General features: G+C 42.4%; 1 protein-coding gene across 1 annotated transcript; it reads left to right on the top strand.

The window, feature by feature from the left end:
* The first annotated feature begins 13401 nt into the window (after nucleotides 1-13401).
* Nucleotides 13402-14310, top strand: LOC142456393 (putative G-protein coupled receptor 141). Its single transcript, XM_075557544.1, has one exon. It carries the CDS (start codon nucleotides 13423-13425, stop codon nucleotides 14308-14310), a length of 888 nt encoding a protein of 295 aa, XP_075413659.1. The 5' UTR covers nucleotides 13402-13422.
* Nucleotides 14311-21128: the final 6818 nt, after the last annotated feature.

Raw genomic sequence — 21128 nt, 5'->3', positions numbered from 1 at the left:
TCAAGAGCAGTGCTGCTCTTTCTGTTTTTATGCACCTGAAATGTGGCTATGCAACTGGAAGGCTTGAATTTTTAAAGTGAGTTTAAATTAGCTTTAATACCCAGAGGTAGCTAGAGGCTACTGTACTGGACCATCAGTATAGTATATTAACTGTGGTCCACGAAGCAGCAGTTGAGTATCACATGTGGGCTTGTTAGAAGTGCAGAATCTCAAGCCCCAGATCAGAATCCCTGCATCAGAATCTGCATTTTACTAAGATCCTTAGGGATTGATGAGCACAATCGTGTTTGATATGCATTGTTCTAGAACAGCTGTTCTCAATCTGTGGGTCTCGAGCACTTAGAGGGTGGAATGACCCTTTCACATGGGGTCACTTGATACATAACAGTAGCAAAATTACAGTTATGAAGTAGCAATGAAGATAATTTTATGGTTGGGGTCACCACATGATGAACTGTACTAAAGAGTCGTGGTATTAGGAAGGTTGAGAATCACTGCTCTAGAAGGTTAATTTTTAACACACCAAAGTGACAGATATCTCTGTGTATTCTAGCATGGCTTTGGGAATATAGCCAGAGGGCTATCTTTCTGTGGATTGATACCAAGTCCTCCTGAATACCTTCATCAGGTGCATTGTTAATTAATCATGGTTAAAGTCCCTCTCCTCCTGAATACCTTCATCAGGTGCATTGTTAATTAATCATGGTTAAAGTCCCTCTGGATGTCAAAACACTCAATTCTCATTTCAGAAAGTAGTTGGGTTTAATCTATGGATCTGAGCTACATCTTATTCTTCAATCTAGGGTGTATCATGTGTTCATAAAACTGTCAGTTCTTTCCCTGTACTCTGAAAAAAATGTTATCTTCTTTTAAAAAGGAGTAGAATAAAGAGGAGGAAAACAGTGTTTAAACCACATCTTATGATAACTCCCACAGAGATAAACTTCTTTTATACTGAAATCAGACTGGTCCCCTTAGCTAATCAGGCATCAAAACACAAAATCATATCATTGTAAATGAAGGTGAGTGCGGAGTGGGGACCCAAAGCCCATCTGTAGGCAACTGGATACCCCCTTAGAGAAGGGTCATGGGGAGAAGATGAGCTAGTCAGGGTTCAGGATAGCAATGATGAAACATACAATTTTCCTCTAGTTCTTTAATGCCTCCGCTCCCCTCACTATCATGATCCCAATTTAGCCTTACAAGTCTGACTAGACCAGAGGATGTGCACTGGTACAGATAGGAACTAGAAACACAGGGAATCCAGGACAGATGATCCCTTCAGAAACAGTGGTGAGAGTGGCTATACTGGGAGGGTGGAGGGAAGGTGGGGTAGAAAGAGGGAACCCATTACAAGGATTTACATGTGACCTCCTCCCTGGAGGATGGACAACAGGAAAGTGGGTGAAGGGGGATGTTGGACAGTGTAAGATATGACAAGGTAATAAAAATTTAAAACTTATCAAGGATTCATGAAGGAGGGGGGAATGGGGATGGAGGGGGAAAATGAGGAGCTGATATCAAGAACTCAAGTAGAAAGTAAATGTTTTGTGAATGATGGTGGCAACAAATGTACCAATGTGCTTGACAACGTATGTAGGTATGGATTGTGATCAGGATTGTATGAGCCACCAATAAAATGATTAAAAAATATATCTAGCTATCTGAGGCTCAAAGGACATTTACTGAGGATGGGGTCAGGGGGAAACTATGTTTAGTACAATGTTTCTTCTCATTCTTGAGTACGAATAGTCATGGCGAGATCATTCTAAGACATTAGGAAGACGTGTACTTCTCTATTAAACAGATAAAACACTTTGGGATATGGGGCGGCTCCAAAAGCAATGGACTTGGAGGTAGTGCATGGCAAAAAAAGGGACCAGCAGGTGTCTCAGAACCAGGTCACTGTGTGGTCCCTACTAAGCCTACCTTGCTAGCCTTCAGCTTATTCCTCTGTGAAATAATGTGCTTTGATTTGTTAGCATTTCTTCAAGGTCAATTCCAGTTTCAGATTTTGTGTTCTTGTCCCAGAAAACTTGAGAGGATGATATCTAAAAATGATAAAATAGTTCTCTCCAAAAGAATGTATATTCCACAACAACTTTTTAAAAATCGGACAGATTACACATTCATTTAACAAATATTGATTGAGCATCTAGTCTATGAAAGGCTCCATTGTGGGCACTAGGAAGTAGTATAGCCAGGGTACAACGAAATCCCCTTGCTGTTTTTATCAGGTTGCCTCTGACCTATAGCCACAAAAGAGAGGAACACCCCGGAGAGAGAAACACTGCCCAGTCCTGCACCATCCTCATGATTGTTGCTGTGTTTGAGCCCATTGCTTCAGCCACTGTGTCAATCCATCTTATTAAGAATCTTCTTTTTCTCGTGAACAACCTGCTACTTTACTCAGCATGTAAAGACCCTTTGCTTTCCTGAGCCATCGTACCATTCTCAAAAAATATCCCGAGCAAAATATTACTTCTCATATAAGTTCCCACTCACTCACAGGGCCTGAGATTTAAGTCCCAGATCAATGCCCTATTGGATCACAAAATCATAAGCTAACGGAGGCAGTGCATTTCAGCAGAGAAGGTGGCAAACGATAAATCAGCACCACATGATTTCAAAACCCCAACGACTGCTACTGAGATGATTCTGACACACAGAGACGCATGCAGGGCCTCTGAAGGTGTCAGTCTGTATGGGAGCAGGTAATCTCACCCTTTCTCCCAAGTCTGGATCAACAACATGGTGATCAGCAGCCCAGGAGTGCACAGGACTCATGATTAAGCAATAAAAACTTCAGGGGGGAAATCATAGGCAATGAATTCAAATTGAGCAATATACTGATGTGGTCCCTAGTCAGAGAGCATTCCCTGCAGGAGGTGCCATTAATACTGAGAAGTGACTGACAAAAGGAAGTCTGGCCTATAGAGATGGGTAAAGCGCCCTGTCACAGTTAGTGTTTGTGTCAACTTGGCTGGGCCTGGTTTCTAAGTGGTTGTACAGGTAAGATCTAATAATCTCCCGTGATAGGCTCTGACACAATGAAATTACATCCATAATGGGGCCTGCTATGAGCAGCCAATCTGTTGGGATGCAACATATATTCAAATCACAGCCCTGTCCCAATTACTTTAAAGAGAGTTTGCTCGGTGGCAGGGCCTGCTTCCAATATAAATGGATCCCATGGAAAAACTTGCTGGCCTTTTAAAGGATCATGGTCCTGTCCCAGGATCACTAGCCTTCACTTCCCTGGACGTGAGCCAATGGCTTTACCTGCTGTATTTTGGAGTTGAAAGCATCTGTCGTCTGACTGGTCAAACTTGGGTTTATTTGCCTCTGCTGTCACAAGTCTGTCTTCTTCCTGCCAATCTTGGGTTTTTCAGCCCCAACAGATATGTGAGTCTGGAGAAACTCCCAGCCTAACACCTGCTACGTGCACTGGGAACCTGCTCTGATTTGGACTTGCCCTATTCTGCAACCATGTGAGCTCTTTCCTTCATATGCATTTCTCTATAAGCTTCAGGTTTGGGCTCGCTGCCAAAAACCCAGCTGAAGACAAACCCCAATCAGACAGATCCACAGGTACAAACAGCCTACAGCACAAAGAGCTCACTGCACAGCGAGAAATCCTAAGGTCTGGTGTATGTGCAAGGGATGGCCAAGCAGACAGGGAGGCCACAGAGAGCAGAGGGAGTGATGTTTACTGTGTCAGTAGTTGTGGAGTTCGATGTGACTCATGGCAACTTTATGCACAATAAAGCCAAATGTAGCCCAGTGTTGGGCCATCTTCATTGTGTTTGCGATTCTCAAGTCCATTGTTTGGAGTGTCTTCCCACCCGGGGCTCAGCATCCAGCCCAATATCAAACAATGTGTTACTGTGGCCCATAAGGTGTTCGCTGGCTCATTTTCAGAAATAGATCAAAAGTCGATCTTAGTCTGTAAACTCTGCTAAAAATCCATCCACCACAGGCCAACTTGCTAGCATTTGAACCATTGGTGGCATAGATGTGTCACGCATGTCACCACAGGAAGACAAACTCACAGATATAAGGGAGAGGGCTCGATAGGTCAATAAAAATCTTCTCAACTTTCATCACAGAATTTTTCTGAATGTCTAGTCTCAATCCCTCCTGCTCTACTTAAGTCATTCATGTTTTCTGAAGATGAGAAGACCATTCTGCTAGGATATAATATGTGCTTGTACATATTTACAGTTAAATATTTATTACTCATAACTCTAACGGAATTTTGGGTATCAGCTTTGGTTTCATTATTTGAGACTACATTTGTTAGAAAACCAGTGTCCTAGAGTAGTTCACCTGATTTTTTAAAACAATGGGCTACTTCAGGCATAGTAGTTTGATGCGCTTCCGTTTAGTTGGAGGACTTGATGTCCTTGATGATGAAGACAAATGGCTGCACCCTTCAACAGAGATTGCATCTCATGGTGAAGAAAACCAAAATCCGCACAAATGGACCAATAGATGGCAGCATGATCAAGGGAGAAAAGATTTAAGTGGTCGAGGATTTCATCCTGCTTGCGTCCATAGCCAATGCTCATGGCAGCAAAAGTCAAGTGATATATTGTTTTCAGTAACTGTGCTGCACAAAACCTCTTTTAAAAAGACAAAGGTGTCACTTTGAAGACTAAGGTGCGCCTGACCCAAGCCATGATATTTTCATTCACTTCCCATGCATGTCATAGTTGGGCACTGAATAAATAAGACTAAAGAATTAATGCATTTGAATTATGGTGCTGGCTGAGGATCTTTAAAGTACCATGGATTACCAGGAAAAGCAAATATGTTTTGGAAGAATTACATCCAGAATTCTCCCTGGAAGCAAGGATGGCTAGTCTTCATCTCATGTAGTTTTCACATGGCAGCAGGTGAGCTCAGGCCTTACAGATAATATCTCGGTTAAGTGGAGGGCCAACATCATGCGAGAGGAAGACCCTCGATAGGGCGAAATGACAGTGTGGCTGCAGCAATGGTGTGTTAGTCTGTGTGGACTAGAGAAACAAATCCAGGGACGCTCATGTACGTATAAGGAAGTGCTTCATATAAAATAGCAATTATATATTGAGAAAACATCCCAACCCAGTCCACATCAAGTCCAAAAGTCCGATATGAGCCCACATGTCCAACTCCATTCTATAAATTCATCTTCAGATTCATGCAAAGCATGCAGTGATGACAAATGCAAGATCACAGGCCAGTGTGTGGAAAGTCTTGTGGGTCCAGTGGCAGCTCAGCACTGGCAGGGTTCTCCATGTGTCTCAAGCATAGACCAATGTGTCTTGTCATCAGGAATACCCCACAGGGAGTAAGTGTAGCTGGCTTCCAACGAGCTATTTATCTCCATTGCACCAAATAAAGTCATCAAGCTTCAACCTGATTGACAGGCTAGACGCCGCCCTTGGGCACATTGGCAGGAGATTATGTAACTGCCCCAAATGGGATCGAACATAGCAACGATTATGATGAGGGCTCAGGACTGACCATCGTTTTGCTCTATTGTACTTCGAGTCACTGTGAGTCAGAACAAACCCGAGGGCACCTCACAAGAAGGAAATATTCAGCTATGCTGACCAATGCCATTTTCTGCAGGGGAAGGGCTTTTTGGGCTTCCATCTCATCTATGGACTGAGTTCTAATTGTATGTCTCTGTTAAAGAAAGTTATGTTGAGCCTGAAAGAAAGTGAGGTAAGCAGAGTCTGTCTCTCTTCTCTCTCTCTCTCTCAAAACACACACACACACACACAGTCACCAAAACTCATTGTCCTCATGTCTGTCCCCATCGATGTAAGCCTATAGGATAGAATAAACTACCTCACTGGGCTTCCAGCTGTACTCTTTATGGAAGCAGACAGCGCTTGTTTCTATTTCACAGCAGCTTATATATCAGACAGCTGACAGCCCCCCTGCCCACCCCCCTGCCGAGGGCTTATGCACTGTGCCACCACAGCTCCTGGCAGAAGATAGCAACTAAGAAACCTGTGTATCCGAATGAAGGCAAAGCCCCTAATGTTGCTGTGATTATCTAGGTCTGCTTAGACTTTGGGATCAAACGGGTCACGGAACCTGTCATTTCAGGGTCTTCATAAATGAATTAATTATATATAGCTACTGTGATTACCACAGTAATGTTTATATATATATATAAATATACATATAAATTTATATATATAAATCATTTTATTGGGGGCTTGTACAATGCTTATCATAATCCATACACACATCACTGTGTCAAGTACATTTGTACATTTTGTTGAAGGCCATTAAGCCTCAGCCTTGAAACAGCTGAGAAGTCTCATGACCTATGTGTCAGTGTTTGCTGATTTCTTCTGTGACTTTATGCTTTGAACAGACTGTCAAGGACAAGAACGTATGCAAGGTCTGGGAAAAACAGTTGGTTTGATTTTCTCAAGGATGTCTGGCTTGGCAGAAGATAGAGTTGCGATGTGTATCAAATGTGCTTGCTTAACAATGAGATCATTCACCCCGGGTTGTTTCTGCATGGATAGAAGGAGTGTGTAGAATAAACTCGGGGGCTTCCGTCCATCAGACTGTTGCCCTCCCAATACTTTCTGTCTCTCTTTTTCCCCTCAATCCTCACTCCCCCTTTCAGGACTGTTCCACTCGTTGGCTGGCTTGGCAACATTTGTTGCATCATCATTCTCAAAACATTTGTTTTCTACTTGAGCCCCTAGTATCAGCTCCTCGTTTTCCCCTCCCTTCCCAGCCCCCCATGAACCCGTGATAATTTATAAATTATTATTATTATGTCATGTCTTACACTCTCCGATGTCTCCCTTCACGCACTTTTTTGTTGTCTGTCCCCTAGAGAGGGGGTTATATGTAGATCCTTGTAATCGGTTCCCCCTTTCTACCCCACCCTCCCTCCACCCTCTTGGTATCGCCACTCTCACCACTGGTCCTGAGGGGTTCACCCATCCTGTATTCCCTGTCTTCCCAGTTCCTATCTGCACCAGTGTACATCCTCTGGTCTAGCCAGATTTACAAAGTAGAATTGGGATCATGACAGTTGGGGGTTGGGGTTGGGGAGGAAGCATTAAAGAACTAGAGGAAAGTTGTATGTTTCCTCGGTGCTATACTGCACCCTGACTGGCTCATCAAGCAAGTGGTTTTAAGAAACAGATTTTATCACAGTTTAGAGGGGTTGCTGTTGTTCCGTCCTTAAGCCATTTCCAACTCATAGCAACCCTGTGTACACAGAAGGAAACACTGCCTGGTCCTGCGCCATCTCCACAATTGTTCTTATGTCTGAGCCCATTGCTGCAGCCACGGTGTCAGTCATCCTGCTGAGGGTCTTTTTATGTGCCCCTCCGCTTTACCAAGCCGGATATGTTTTTTCAGGGACTGGTCTCTCCTGACAGCATATCCAAAGTGCACGAAGGCTAGCCATCCTTGTCTCGAAGGAGCATTCCGGCTGTTCGGAAGGGCAGACATTGCAGACCCTTCCTCAACGGAAAGCACCCTTCCTCCGTCCTCTCTCGGGAAGGTCCTCACTCTACCTTCCACCTCTCTGAGGCTTTCCTCGGTTACCTGGAGACCTCCACGTCACCTCGATCTTTCCATCATTCATACTCGTTTTCCTGTGTCTTTTCATTCAGTTTAAGACTTACACTTTTTACTGATATGACCTCATCCATTCAAAAAGAAACCCTATTCCCTACTAGACTTCTACCCACCGTTATAAGGGATTCCAACAAGTGTTCACAGGAGACCCAGCTCAGCCCGTGTCAGAATGTAAGCAGGCTTGATCATTAACCCTCGCAGACACTTGTTTGTGTTTTACTAGTTCCTAAAACTATTTTGTAAGTTCACGTGAGAGCCTGGCTCTTATCTTACATTACTCGATGGGTTTGAGAGGGGTATGATCGGCAACCAGAAAGTTTGTAGATAGGAAAAGGAGTAGATGCAGTTGGAGTGCAGCGGTCCCTATGTTATAGACAGCCCAGGACCCCGAGCTTCATTTGGGGCAGACTTACACACACGTCCTCCATGCAGCCTGCAACTTGTGACAGGTTCGAAACAAGGGACAGCTTAAATTGAGAAGGTTTACAAAGAAGCATTACTACATCAGTCAAGTTATCCACAGACGGGAGGGGAGGATGAGGCTGGGAACACGAAGCTAACTGATAAGTTTGCAGATGGCTGCCTTCTGCAGCTTTAGGCAGGGAGCAGGAGGCAAGTGTCTGTTTACCCCTTGCAGAGACAGGACAGCGATCGCTTCATCAGCAACCATGGCTGAGCCGTCAGCTTTCTCCCATGTGCCATGAGCCATGGAAGGTGGTGGTCCTGTCCTGTTTGCCTAAGGAGTAAATAACCCCCGCCCCCCCACATACACACAGTATTTAAGGTTACTACTTTAACAACTCTAGACTGCACAATGACCACACTTCATTCCTCACTGCTTTGGGAGCACCCGTGAGCCACCAAGGCTCTGTCTCAAATGATTTAGGGAGAAACAAATAAGGGGGTAGGGAGTGTCATCTTCAGTAACATCTGCTTCTGACAAGCCCCGCAAGAGACAGATCCACTTTGTCTTCTGAAAATGAGTTTAAAAGTTGGTGTTAATATTTTAATGTTTGGGGTTGAGGGCTATTATTAAAGATGAAACTTACTTCTGTGGGAGAATGAAAAATAGTTCTATTTGAAGATTGACATCTATCTTTAAAATAGGAGGTGAATATCATGGAGAACAGTGTGAAAACTATTAAGCCATAGATTGTTAATAAGAAGGGGCTTCAAAAAGATCGTGTCAAATGGACTTTCCATGAACTTTTTTGAAGCCCACTTGTATGCCTACCAAAGCTGAGCTCAAGTCTCTGCCAGCAGGGGTCCACAGATATGGACTGGGACTGTGGTCTTCAAAGATACCTTCCTGTTCATAACTCACGACGTTGCCTAGTGATGATTTTCTAAACTCTGTGCTCTGGTAGTTTCATCTAGAAAATGAGAGAATTGGACTATTCTAGACTAGATAACTTCTTTTTAAAAATCATTTTTGGGGGGGCTCTTATCCCAATCCATACGTACATCCATGTGTCAAGCTCATTTGAACATTTGTTGTCATCATCATTCTCAAAACATTTTCTTTCTACTTGAGTCCTTGGTATCAGCTCTTCATTTTCCCCCCTCCCTCCCCACTCACCCCTCCCTCATGAACCCTTGATATTTTATAAGGTATTATTATTTTTTCATGTCTTACACTGATTGATGTCTCCCTTCACCCACTTTTCTATTGTCTGTTCCCCACGGAGGGGATATAGATCTTTGTGATCAGTTCCTCCCTTCTCCCCCACCTTCCCCTTACCCTCCTGATATCACTATTCTCAAAATCAGTCCTGAGGGGTTTATCTGTCCTGGTTTCCCTGTGTTTCCAGCTCTTATCTGTACCAGTGCACATGCTCTGGTCTAGCTGGATTTATCAGATAAAATTAGGGTCACGATAGTGGTGAGGTGGGGGGAGAGAAAGCATTAAAGAACTAGAGGAAAGTTAGATGTTTCAGCACTGCTACTCTGCGTGAAGGCTCGCTTGGATTAAATGACTTCTAAACAGGCCAAATAAGGCTTTGGTTATTGGTAATTTTGCTCTCTCTTTTCTTTTCTTTACGCCCTAGGCACTCCTCATGGAAAAATATCTGAATTCTGAGTGGGGGGGGTGTCTTGTGGAGGGGGGTAATGTAACATGCATGTATTCTTCTAACTGTGCTGTAAATACAATACGCATACATTTTACTATTTTGAAATATTTGTTACCAACATGAGCAATTAATTTGTGTGTAGGCTGTAGTTCCAAATTATAGTTGAGTTTAATTTGACTCTCCCTTGTTACATCTTTTTTTTTTACCACTTAATCGGAAAAGCAAAGCAACCCCCACCCCAAATAGCATGGTTTCTATGGGAACATGCTTTTTCCTATGGATTTCAGGTGTTCCATTTTATCCGAAAAATGAGGACTGTCAGATACTGTGTTCAAATCCAAACTTATAACCCAGATTTTATATTTTGAATTTCTTTGATTGAAGGGCATATTTGTAAATGGGTTAAAAAATTGGATCCATGAAGTTATTTTCCAACCGAGTTCAGTTGGTACACAGTTGCTTTTGATAATCCAAACTGACGTTTTCTCCTTTATGGAGTTTTTCTTGAGACCGTTAAGCATATGGCTGTAGTACACTTAGATTTTGCTGCATTATATCTCTGTGGTCACAAGCACTGTTGGATAATCATGGAGCAGATGGCATAGTTGGAAAAAATCTTCCAATCCCGATGAGAACTTTATCAGTTGATACTGAGTGCAAACCATAATGAGCTTGGATGACGGGCAATCGAGTCTGGGCTTTCGAGCGTACCCAAAGCTGAGTGGTAATGTGATTTGGGGTTCATTTGCTTGCGACTGTTTAAGGCAGTTTGGTCTTGCCATCTTTACATGTTTTAGACTGAATACTTCCTTAAAAATTATGCCTGGTCATCTCATCAGTGTCAAAAAGAATTGTGAAATTAGGCCAGGATGCAAGAATTGACCTAGACAAAAATGTGAGTCCTTTGGTGAGTTTGCATCTCCAGTGGGTCGGAGGAATTATGTCTCCACATGGAAGTGAATAAAGAAAGGGATCCAGAAATGGAAATATTGAGCTGATGTCATTTCAGAAACAGTATTCCCTAGTGTTCTTTTTCTGAGTGTGAAACATCCGGGGTAATACGTAGCAGTAAGACAAAGAGACAATACTTGAAATCCTACGTCACGTTCTTCTTTTCAATAAGAAAAATTTCTGTAAAGTCATTAAGACTGAAAAAGAAAATCTTCCTTTGTAAAAACAATAACGAAACTAGCGTTCAAGATAACTATCTGTGGCCTCTCTGGATGGTTTATCTGGCCCTTCCATCTTCACTGTTGAACAGAGTGAGCTCCGGGCTGTGTAAAGCTTTAAAGATTTCTTCAAGTCATCGTTCAACCACATGACTTGTGGTAGCTGAGTCTTGCTTCCAGAGAACTGACTACCTGACCGGACAAAGTCAACAAATGACCACAGAACACGAGTCTTCTACCAGAAGCCAATCGCAAAAGGAAAAGGCCAAGTAAGTAGTTTGGGGTGGCCATTTGTTTTTAGGAATGGGATTAAGACTGTGGATGGATGGGTTGTCATAAGGATGTGGGGGGAAAGCAAAGGATTCACTTACTATTTTCCTTTTGAATTTAAACCCCACCTCCACCCAACCCCCCTCAAATTTAAATATTCTTAGGTCAATTCTGAGAGACAACTAAAGAATAAACATGGACATTTGTGTTGGTCCATTAAGTGTCTGTGTATCTTGTAGAAGGAAATCACCTGGATGATCTTCATGTGTTGGGAGCGTGGCTAAGGTCTGTACACATGCAATGTGACTTAAATCTTAAAAGCATCTTACACAGTTGATAATAGCAATTTCCAATTTGGCAGTTCTATAGGCCTGCTTAGAATAAAGAAAATACCTCTCCCAGCAGTCGTGCTTCCTGTCTCCAAATTGCACCCTGCCTTTTGAGACTTTTCCACTTTAATTATAAATCTGAACGTTCAGATTTGTATTGTTTTAAAATCATTATGGACTTAAATCTTGTCTGCATTGACTTGAAGGCTACCAAAACCTGAAAATGAAATCATTTTTCATTAATATATTCATATGCAACTCCTTGGTTTCACACCCAAAGCTTGTTGAGCATTACGCCTTTAATATGTATGTATTCTTCTGAGAGTAATGTGTAAGCACACAAAATTTAGATGGTTATGCATGTGGTAATTATATTGAAATGTTCCAGTAAAGTCCTATTTTGATCTTATATTTGTTACAACATGATTTCTTCACAAACCTCAAGTTTTGTTATTCTAAGAGAATACTCTAAGAGCAAGAGAAAGCATTTAAAATATTTAGATTTCCACTATGGAATAAATTCTAACTCATATGTAAATGAATGCATCTGCTTCCTGCCTTGTGGGCTGGAGACACATGAGGAAAAGGGATGTAGACCCTTTTAGAGAAGAGAGTGTGAGCCTCTGTTGGCTTCATACTGTGATGGCAGCACGCGTGCGTGTGTGTGTGTAGAGAGAGAGAGAGAGAAGAGAGTGTGAGCCTCTGTCGGCTTCATACTGTGATGACAGCGTGTATGTGTGTGTGTGTGTGTGTGTGTGTGTGTGTGTGTAGAGAGAGAGAGAGAGAAGAGAGTGTGAGCCTCTGTCGGCTTCATACTGTGGTGACAGCGTGTGTGTGTGTGTGTGTGTGTGTGTGTAGAGAGAGAGAGAAGAGAGTGTGAGCCTCTGTCGGCTTCATACTGTGGTGACAGCGTGTGTGTGTGTGTGTGTGTGTGTGTGTGTAGAGAGAGAGAGAGAGAGAGAGAGAGAGAGAGAGAGAGAGAGAGAGAGAGAGAGAGAGAGAGAGAGAGAGAAGAGAGTGTGAGCCTCTGTCGGCTTCATACTGTGATGATAGCGTGTGTGTGTGTTTTACCGCTGCCTGAGTGTGTGTGTGTTTTACAGCTGCCCCTGTGTGTGTTTGTGTGTGTGTGCAGAGAAGAGAGTGTGAGCCTCTGTTGGCTTGGATTCATACTGTGATGGCAGCGTCTGTGTGTGTGTGTGTGTGTGTGTGTGTGTGTGTGTGTGTGTTTTATAGCTGCCTGGTATTTCGAAGGAGTCTTGGGTGTTAGAATTAGGAAGGAAGGTTAGGGGTGTGTGTGGCTGGCTTCAGTTTCATAGTTCGAGTCCCCTTTGTGTAGTCAAAGGCGGTCAGATGTTGTCCCGAATGTCACCTCTGATCACAGTTGCCTATAACACACTTTCTTTCAATAAACGCACATATTTTATGTGCTTTTTCTACACTCTCCCAAATTGGCTTACCAGGTCATGTGGACTGGTCTGATGCTAAGCCTGGCTTTATTTAAAATTTTATTTTGATCATTGTGAATATAGTCTAGGGCTGCCAGAAAGATATATTAGATCTCATACCTTTGAGACTTTGGCAGCTTTCTAATTTTTATTTCTAAAAATATGTCTATATTATGTTAACGTCTTATTTTCTTGATGGCTGAGTGTCTGCCACTTTCTCAAATCTTAAGTCAGGGGCTCAGAGGTCCTGACCCTGGCATGTGTGCTTAAGCATATCTGGTTGCCCAGTGTGAAATGTTAGATCTAAACAAACTTATTTGGGTTCTTTGAGTACCACTCACCTTGACCTCTTCAATGTGGTTTACAGTGAAACAGAGTCTCTGGTGCACAAGTTGAGGTTTGCCAATACTTGACTGGGATCGCAAAATTGAGTCTTATGAATATACTTTCAATATATGCATCCTGATTATTTTTTTAAAAAACTTATCTTGAAGGTATCTCCTTGGTAAGCTCCGTGTGACAAAACATGGAACCGATCAATAGCACCACCTTGTCAAGCAGCTCCAGGGTAGACCCAGAAGACTGCGGCGTGCCCTGCAGGGTCATTCTGATAGCGCTCTACAGTGTGGTTTTGCTCGGAGGCACTGCGGGAACAATTATGGCGGCAAGGATGATGCTCAAAAGGAAGAGTCAGTCTGTTGTGGCCACGATCATCCTCAACATCATCGTGCTGCACTCCGTTCTCCTCCTCAGTCTTCCCTTCCGCCTCAGCTATTACGTATCTGCTGTCTGGGCCTTTGGATTCTTTACCTGCAGAGTGGTTAGCAGCGTCATCTACGGCCACATGTACTTTACCTTTGTTTTCTATGTGGCTATTGTCATATTCCGCCTGCTCATCTATTTTCAGAAGCTCCAAATGCAACGGCTGCAGAAGTACCATGCGGTCGTTTTGAGCATGGTTATATGGCTGGTGGGGAGCCTCATTTTCCTGCCATTGTTCTTTTTACAGTACGGCACACACCAAGGTGACTCACAGGAGCCACGCTGTTTCGAGTTCTACAAGGACCTCGACCGCAGTGAATTGATTGCTATAAACTATTCTGTGATTGCCATTATGATGACAACGGTTGCGGCCCTCCTGGTAGTGGAGATGGCTGTCATCTTTCAATTGGTAAAGGCCCTTTGGCCTGACATGTGGGCCCATCAAGTGTATAGAGCTCAGATCAAGAGTTTCTTCTTCCTCCTTGTAATATGTGTCTGCTTTATACCACACCATGCATTCCGCATATACTTCATTCAAAACTATTCCAAGAGAGACAATTCTCAGTTAGTTCTTTATAATGAAATTTGTATCGCTCTCACTGCTGTCTGTTGCCTCGATATGCTGTGTTTCGTAGGTGGAGTTATTCATTAAACATCTATCTCCCTTCCTTTGTAATTGGCTTCTTCATTGTTGAGAATTCTTTGGATTCCATTGGAATTTCAATCTCCTTTTTCTTCAACTTCTCTGCTCTTGACGCTCACCAAAATTACCTTTCTATTAATAGTTGATGATTATATCCCTCTCCTTGGAGAACAGTTGCCAGCTCTCCATTCACCATAAAATGCGTTCCATCTCTTTCATGCTGCGCCACCTGGCCTCACTCCTCCCTGCTTGACTCAACCCCGACCACTTTCTTGCGTGTGCTATTGAACCCAATGAGACTCCATTTGGCGTTTCTTATCTAATCTACAGTCTGCTCTCCTTTGGCTCGCTCTCCTCTGAGCGAACACGGCTCGTTCTGATCCTAGACGGTTCTTTCTCTCCCTTTCCAAATGCAGCCATTCTTCAACATCCAGAGAAGCACTATGGGGGAACTCTAGAAAACCCGTACTTTATTCAGCTTCCACTTAAAATAGCTGTCTCTTGAAGACAACAGGCTTTGGCATTTGGAGGAAAGCATGAACTCATATGTAAGAGCCAGGAGAGTTGTTGGAAACATGTGCAACAGTTATTACGCATTGGTGTGATTTGGCTCCGACTGAAACACAGGAGATTCTAAAACACACGGGGTTTCCTTCCGGATCTAGTCTCTCTGACCTTGCTCCATTCAACAGGGGAGCAAGAGATGGGAGCAAATAGCTAGACTGATACTTAAGCTAAGCTTGCCAGGACACATGTGAGCCCCAATTTTGAGATTGTGGACTATTCTTAAGCATTTTTCAAGAACCCGGTATGTGCTCAGTGTTAACTGAACGGTTGGCAGTTCAAACTTTCTGCAGGAGAAAGATGAGTCCGTCTGTTTCCACTAAACTTGCAGCCCTGGAAACCCCATGGAGCAGTTCTACTCTGTCCAGAAGGGTTGCTTTGAGCCTAAATTGATTTTGTTTTGTTTCATATGGTTTTGTTTTGTTTTATACAAGCAAGTAGTATTCCATAAGTAAAATCAATGATGCGATGGATAAACTAAATAAGAACCCAGAAAGTCAACTTACACCCTAATTACTTAATGTAGCATTTGGCTTGCTCTCAGACTTTGCTTATACTAATGCTCCTTTGGAGACTTTATATTTGATGAATCAAAGAACTGAACTATATACCACGTGGGAGAAAGACCCAGTGTCACAGTGGTTCAAGCGATTAATAAAATTCAGCTACTAACCAAAATGTCAGTGGCTCAAATCCACCCGCTTCTCTGTGGAAAAAAGAAGTGTTAGTCTGCTTTCATAGAGATTTATGACTTTAGACATACGATGGGGGCAGTTGTGCTCTGTCTTCTAAGGTCACTATGTGTCAGGATCAACTTGTGGCAATTGGTTTGGGGCCCAGTTAAGATGATAATGTTGTTTACATAAAGGAGTTAGGGAATGATTCAGAATTCTGATTTTAAAACATGAAAGCCCTGTTTGAGACATTTACCATCTTCGAGCTCCAATTTCTTGTGTTATAGGGCTTGGATGCCAAATGACAGCATCACGTGATAGTTAAAATAATAACAGTCTCCTTTCCTAATTCACTAACACCTTTTTGCACAAAAACCTTTCGGTATAACTCCAAACCCCAAACCAACCAACCAAACAAAAATTCCCAAACCAGTTGCCACTAGTCTACTCCAACTCCTGGCGACCCCTGGGTTTCAGAGCAGATCTGCATTCCACGGAGTTCGCAAGGCTGGAAGCTTTTCAAAACAGATCTCCAGGATCCTTTTCCAAGACTCTTCTGAGTGGGCTTGACCCACCAACCCTTCTGGTTAATAACCGAGCATTTATGCATTTTTGCCACTCCAAGAGCCAGCATGGTTCCAAAGCTCCGTAGCATGCGCATCCAGACAGAGAACAGATTTTAGTGGCACAAGATATTGATCACTGCTGATTTAATGTCTATGCCCTTAAATCAAGAAACAAAAGGATGTGCATTCTTTTTTGTCTTAAGGCATTTGTTCGTGTTATTCTGCATCTTGGATTGCTCTACTGTGGAGGTAGCCAATGGCCACATAATAAGCAGCTCAGTGGGGAATGCTATGGGGCCAAATATTGACATATGCCGGCAGGTGTTAGCTTTAAAGTGGATGTCCTGGGACTTACCAATAACTGTGTGAGTGAGCTCAGAAGCATATCCTCTTCCAGTGGAGTCTTATGATGACTGCTGACTCATTAGCTTCTGCCTCGTGATAAACACTGAGTCAGAAGCAATCAGCTTGGCGATTCTTGTATTTCTGATCCACAGAAGCTACAGGCTAATAAACATTTTTTGTTTTACACCACTGAGTTTGGGGACCCATTTTTACTCTGCAGTAGATGAGAGGGTTTTAAAGAGCTAATACAAGTCTGAAACTTCTTAGCATGTTTATCTGCTATAGAGAATACATTTTAGTGGCTCGAGTGATATTGAAAAATCATCGAACAAAATGGACTTGAAAGGTAATGGAATTCCTCCATGAATCTTTTGAAACCTCTTTATATAACAAATAAAATAAGTTAATTCTTTACACCTGTCCAATCCTGTTACATAAGGCAATATTATGCTACATGAAAAAAAATCAAATTAATGACAGACAAAAATGTCCCTCTTCCATAGACTGCAGATGGGACAATCGGAGATCTGTCTCTACTCCATCCCTTCAATAGACTGATGAGTGGTGCTCAGTCTAAACGACTAGATGTTACTCTGGTTGTTTCATCTGGAATTTGGAACATGTTTTCTCAATGATGAAAGGTACAAGTGGCAATTGGGTCTCTACGGACTCTACATTAGTCTTTCTATGATATGTTGATTGAAAATGAGGCTCTGATTGTCACTGAGCCTAAACTAACCTAAGAAAAAGGTTTTATCTTTATTGTCCTCTCCCACTCCTTTACAGTCCTGGAATTTCTTTTCTTACAACCCTTGCATCTGACTTGGCTAAACTGTTTGTCAGTCTCTGCTTGTTCCAATCGGTGGTAATTAATGCCACCTTGTCTGTCTTCTGATTCAATAGGCACTCTCCAAAATCATGCTAGAAGATTGACTCCTATTCCTGAAGCATAGGGGCATGAATATATTATAGTTCTTAGAGATGGAATGGAGGCGAATTGGAGTAGAAATAGCAAAGAGGAGGACCAGAGTGGGGGGGAAGGGAGTTGAGGCCAGGAGGTTATGCAAGAATACTTGGAAAATCATGATTTTCTATAGCCCCTGGGTTCTCCAACTGTAATCTGGGTTTAGCAACATCAGCATCACCAAAGACTTTGTTAGAAATGAAAATTCTAAGAGACCTGCTGATTCAGAAGTTCAGAGTGTGCAACCCAGTAATATGTGTTTAAATAGTCACTTGCCCTCCGAGTGATCCTGATGTAGGCTAAAGTTTGAAGACTACTACTCTCTGTGGAGTTTGAAGAATGTAAATGTGCAGTCATTCTCAAATAATGATCCAATTGAGAAGTGAAATCTACATGGTCTACTCCTCAATTTGAATGAAATTTATGATACGTCTGGCAAGAGAACATCCAGAAAGTAAAATAGTGACAAGTTCCAGGAACAGGCCTTAAAGATGGACATTTTCAGTCTCCTGCCTCTTGGAACACACATTCCTGAAGTTCTAAGCTGCCATAAGAGAAGTTCAAACACCTTCTCGGAGAGAACACCTGGAGAAGAAGCCAAATGAGTCCAGCCTTCCAGGCAAGGAATCAGGTATGCAAATGAAGTATCTTAGGCCCTCTAGAAGGGTCTACCTGCCATGCACGAGCCCAGTTCACACCAGGAAGTGTAAAAAATTCCCCTTCCCACTCTTGCCTAGATTCCTGATCCAGAAAATAGTGGGTTATAAAGAAAGGACAATAGGTCATTCAAACAGTTGGTAATGGTTTACAAATGAAAGTCTCTCTCAATGCTTTCTAATAGAACTATAAATCAAGCCATGAATGTGGGCCACATATGAAATGAACAACTTCCTAGCAACCATAGTCACAAATTAAGAAGAAAGGTAAAATTAATTATAATAACAATAAAGTTTATTTAACTCATTATATCCAACATAGTATCATTTAAATATGTAATCAATATTAAATTGGGATATCTTCTTTTATTCCTATCAAGCTCTATAAAGTTTAGTGTGTATTTTACACTTGCATCACTAAATACATCAATTTATATTCATGGAGCTCTATGTTCTAATTCTGAGTAGTCATATTTCATTAGCTACCTCTGGCTGGTAGCTCCTGCATTAAACAAAGCCAGTCCAGATTCTATAGACATCATCTAAAGGTGTACCTTGTAACATTTTCCACATAGGAAAGTGGCCTTGTGTCTGATATTCAATTTTCCCCTATGTAAAATGGGAAACTCATATAATCTACTTTAGAGTTGGTATGAAAATTGAATAGGATTACATGAAGTATAAATGATGATTTTCAACCTGTAGCAAATAAAGAGCAAGTAAGACTCAATGACTGGAGCGTCGATGTGTTCCTGCCATTGTTGGATATAGTAGGAAGAGAAGAACAAAAGACAGCCCACTGTGTAGACACAGCCCACTGTGTAGACACAGCCCACTGTGTCTTCAAATGTTTCCGGGATGGTTTCGTTTGGGTTCTCCCAACAGAGAGCCTTTCTCTCCTTCAGCTCCTACTGTCCTGCTTTTTTTCCATCTGTTGCCAGCCCTGATCTCAGCTGCTGGTAGCTTCTATGTTAAAAAATATGTACCTGATATACTTAATAAGGAGGCGGCCCCTTCTTAGAGAATGTGCTCAGACAGCATCTTCCTTAAAAGTCTGTCTCTAATGTCCTTGACCTGTACCCCCTCTGCAAAATTGGTTTCAAGGTATCGATATGCTCCCTTCGAACTGAGAACAAGCACTTTAAAGCTGTGACCTAGATATCACTGACTTGGGATTCTAAAACCATACTAGATATTTTTTATTAACTGACTTATTGTTACCAGCCCACGGAACTGAAGGCCACGGCATTCGACTGTCAGACCCCAGTGACAATGCCACAGGTATTCTGCATCCTTCCTATTTCCAGCCCTTCCTGGGTTCCAGGTAAACACAGAACGATCTTCTCTCCAAATTTAAGTGACATTTCCTTAGCTGGACCTCAAAGCCGCTCTGCTTGGGCCCAAGTCTCAAACTGCCCATCCCCCATAATTCTGTTTGATTTTGACCTCCATTTCACATCTAGAATCTCAGTGAGCTTCTTGGCACCTGTATTTCTACATGTTTCTAATCACGTCACCACGCTTTCTCTCGTTTGTGCATTATTTCATTTGTGCCAGCAACTCCATTCTCTGCTCTGTGTCCTCCCCGTCTCTGAGCCCCAGGAAGCTCACCCTTGTGAATAGTTTTATGGACTTCTCTTTGGATGTAGCCTTTAGAAGTACCAGAGACTGATTGGGAAAGGAAAGGACTGCGTTATTTGCTTCTTTTCCTCCCTGCTCTTCACTGCTGTGTCAGTATTGCCAGCTCTTCCACACTATTAACTCTCTTTTTTTTAATCACACTATTAACTCTTGCCAGGAGTCCCAGCTCGTTCTGCGTTTCATGAGTATGCCTCCCCTTTGATGGAACTGAAGCTCATCTGTGCTCGTCTCTGGCTATAGCAACACTCCTCGATGGCTTCTTCATTCCTGCCCGCACCTCTGGAGAGAGTACCTTCACTAACTTGCTTTAGTGTGTCCGTATGACTTACTTTCTAATTCCTACCAAGACACTATGGTTCCATGAAAGTACACCCGCCTTCTTTGAGACAGAGGGAAAAGAAACATAGTCCACTCCCCTCCATCTTCTTAGGCTAGCCCAAATCAGCTTTCTTCTTCCCCTCGACCTAAAAGAAAGGTTTTCATGAAAATCCAAATATTCAAACAAGGTGAATGCAGGCAGGAGGTGAAGGCAGCACCTGTAATATCAGCCAGATAAAGACGTACATCTGACCGTAATGAGGACTTGTCACTTTTCCTCCAAGTGTCCAGTGAGCCAAGCCATAAGGTTTCAGTTTGAGCCAAGCTCCCTTCACACCAGCTCAGGGCAGAAGCAGCGGGAGGTACTGACTTGGTGCCATCGCCTCCTAATCTGAATATTAGCTCCTTTCTAATTAGAAAACAGGAATATAGGGGCAGGTTTTGCTTGCAAAGCTGTACTACAAAAAGTACAATTTTTTTCTGAAGTCTAGGTAACCTTTTCTCAAACTATAAAATGTCGGCTTTAAATCCTCATTTACATATATTTTAATTTATATTATGAGTTATAGTTTTTTTCCTACATACTTTTTTTCCTCTATAGAGACACAGTCAATTGTCCTCCTATCAAGAAACTTCCCGATTCATTCTGGTATTTGAAAGAAATGGGAAAAAATACACAAGCAATTACAGGTAAACATGGCTCTTGAAAGTAGATTTTTTAGTTTTAATTTCCACAAGAATTCTCCACTGGACCTGTCAGATAGAGATATATGAAGGTAAAAAAAATGTAAAAGGGGGCTTCATGAAAAAAGTTCATTCATTTTTCATTCCTTTCTCCACAAAGTTTCAAAAACTCTTGGTATTTGCTTCAGGAAAGATCAACAGCAACAACAAATGCATGACCTGAAGTATAACATAACATAAGATCAGTAGAATAAGCCTACTTAATCAAAATACTATTTTGGACTTTATTTTCTCTAGCGCAGTTGTCTCCACCGTCGTCCACTTTGCCGCTGATTCCATCTGGCGTCGCCTCGTGGGCAGGTACAGAGAGCAGCCCAACATCCCCCCACTCTGCTCCCCCAACCCCACCCCGGGC

The sequence above is a fragment of the Tenrec ecaudatus genome, chromosome 9, assembly GCF_050624435.1.
Source record: "Tenrec ecaudatus isolate mTenEca1 chromosome 9, mTenEca1.hap1, whole genome shotgun sequence".
Lineage (NCBI taxonomy): Eukaryota > Metazoa > Chordata > Mammalia > Afrosoricida > Tenrecidae > Tenrec > Tenrec ecaudatus.
The sequence above is the reverse complement of the archived record's forward strand: the minus strand, read 5'-3'. Positions and strand labels throughout refer to the sequence as shown.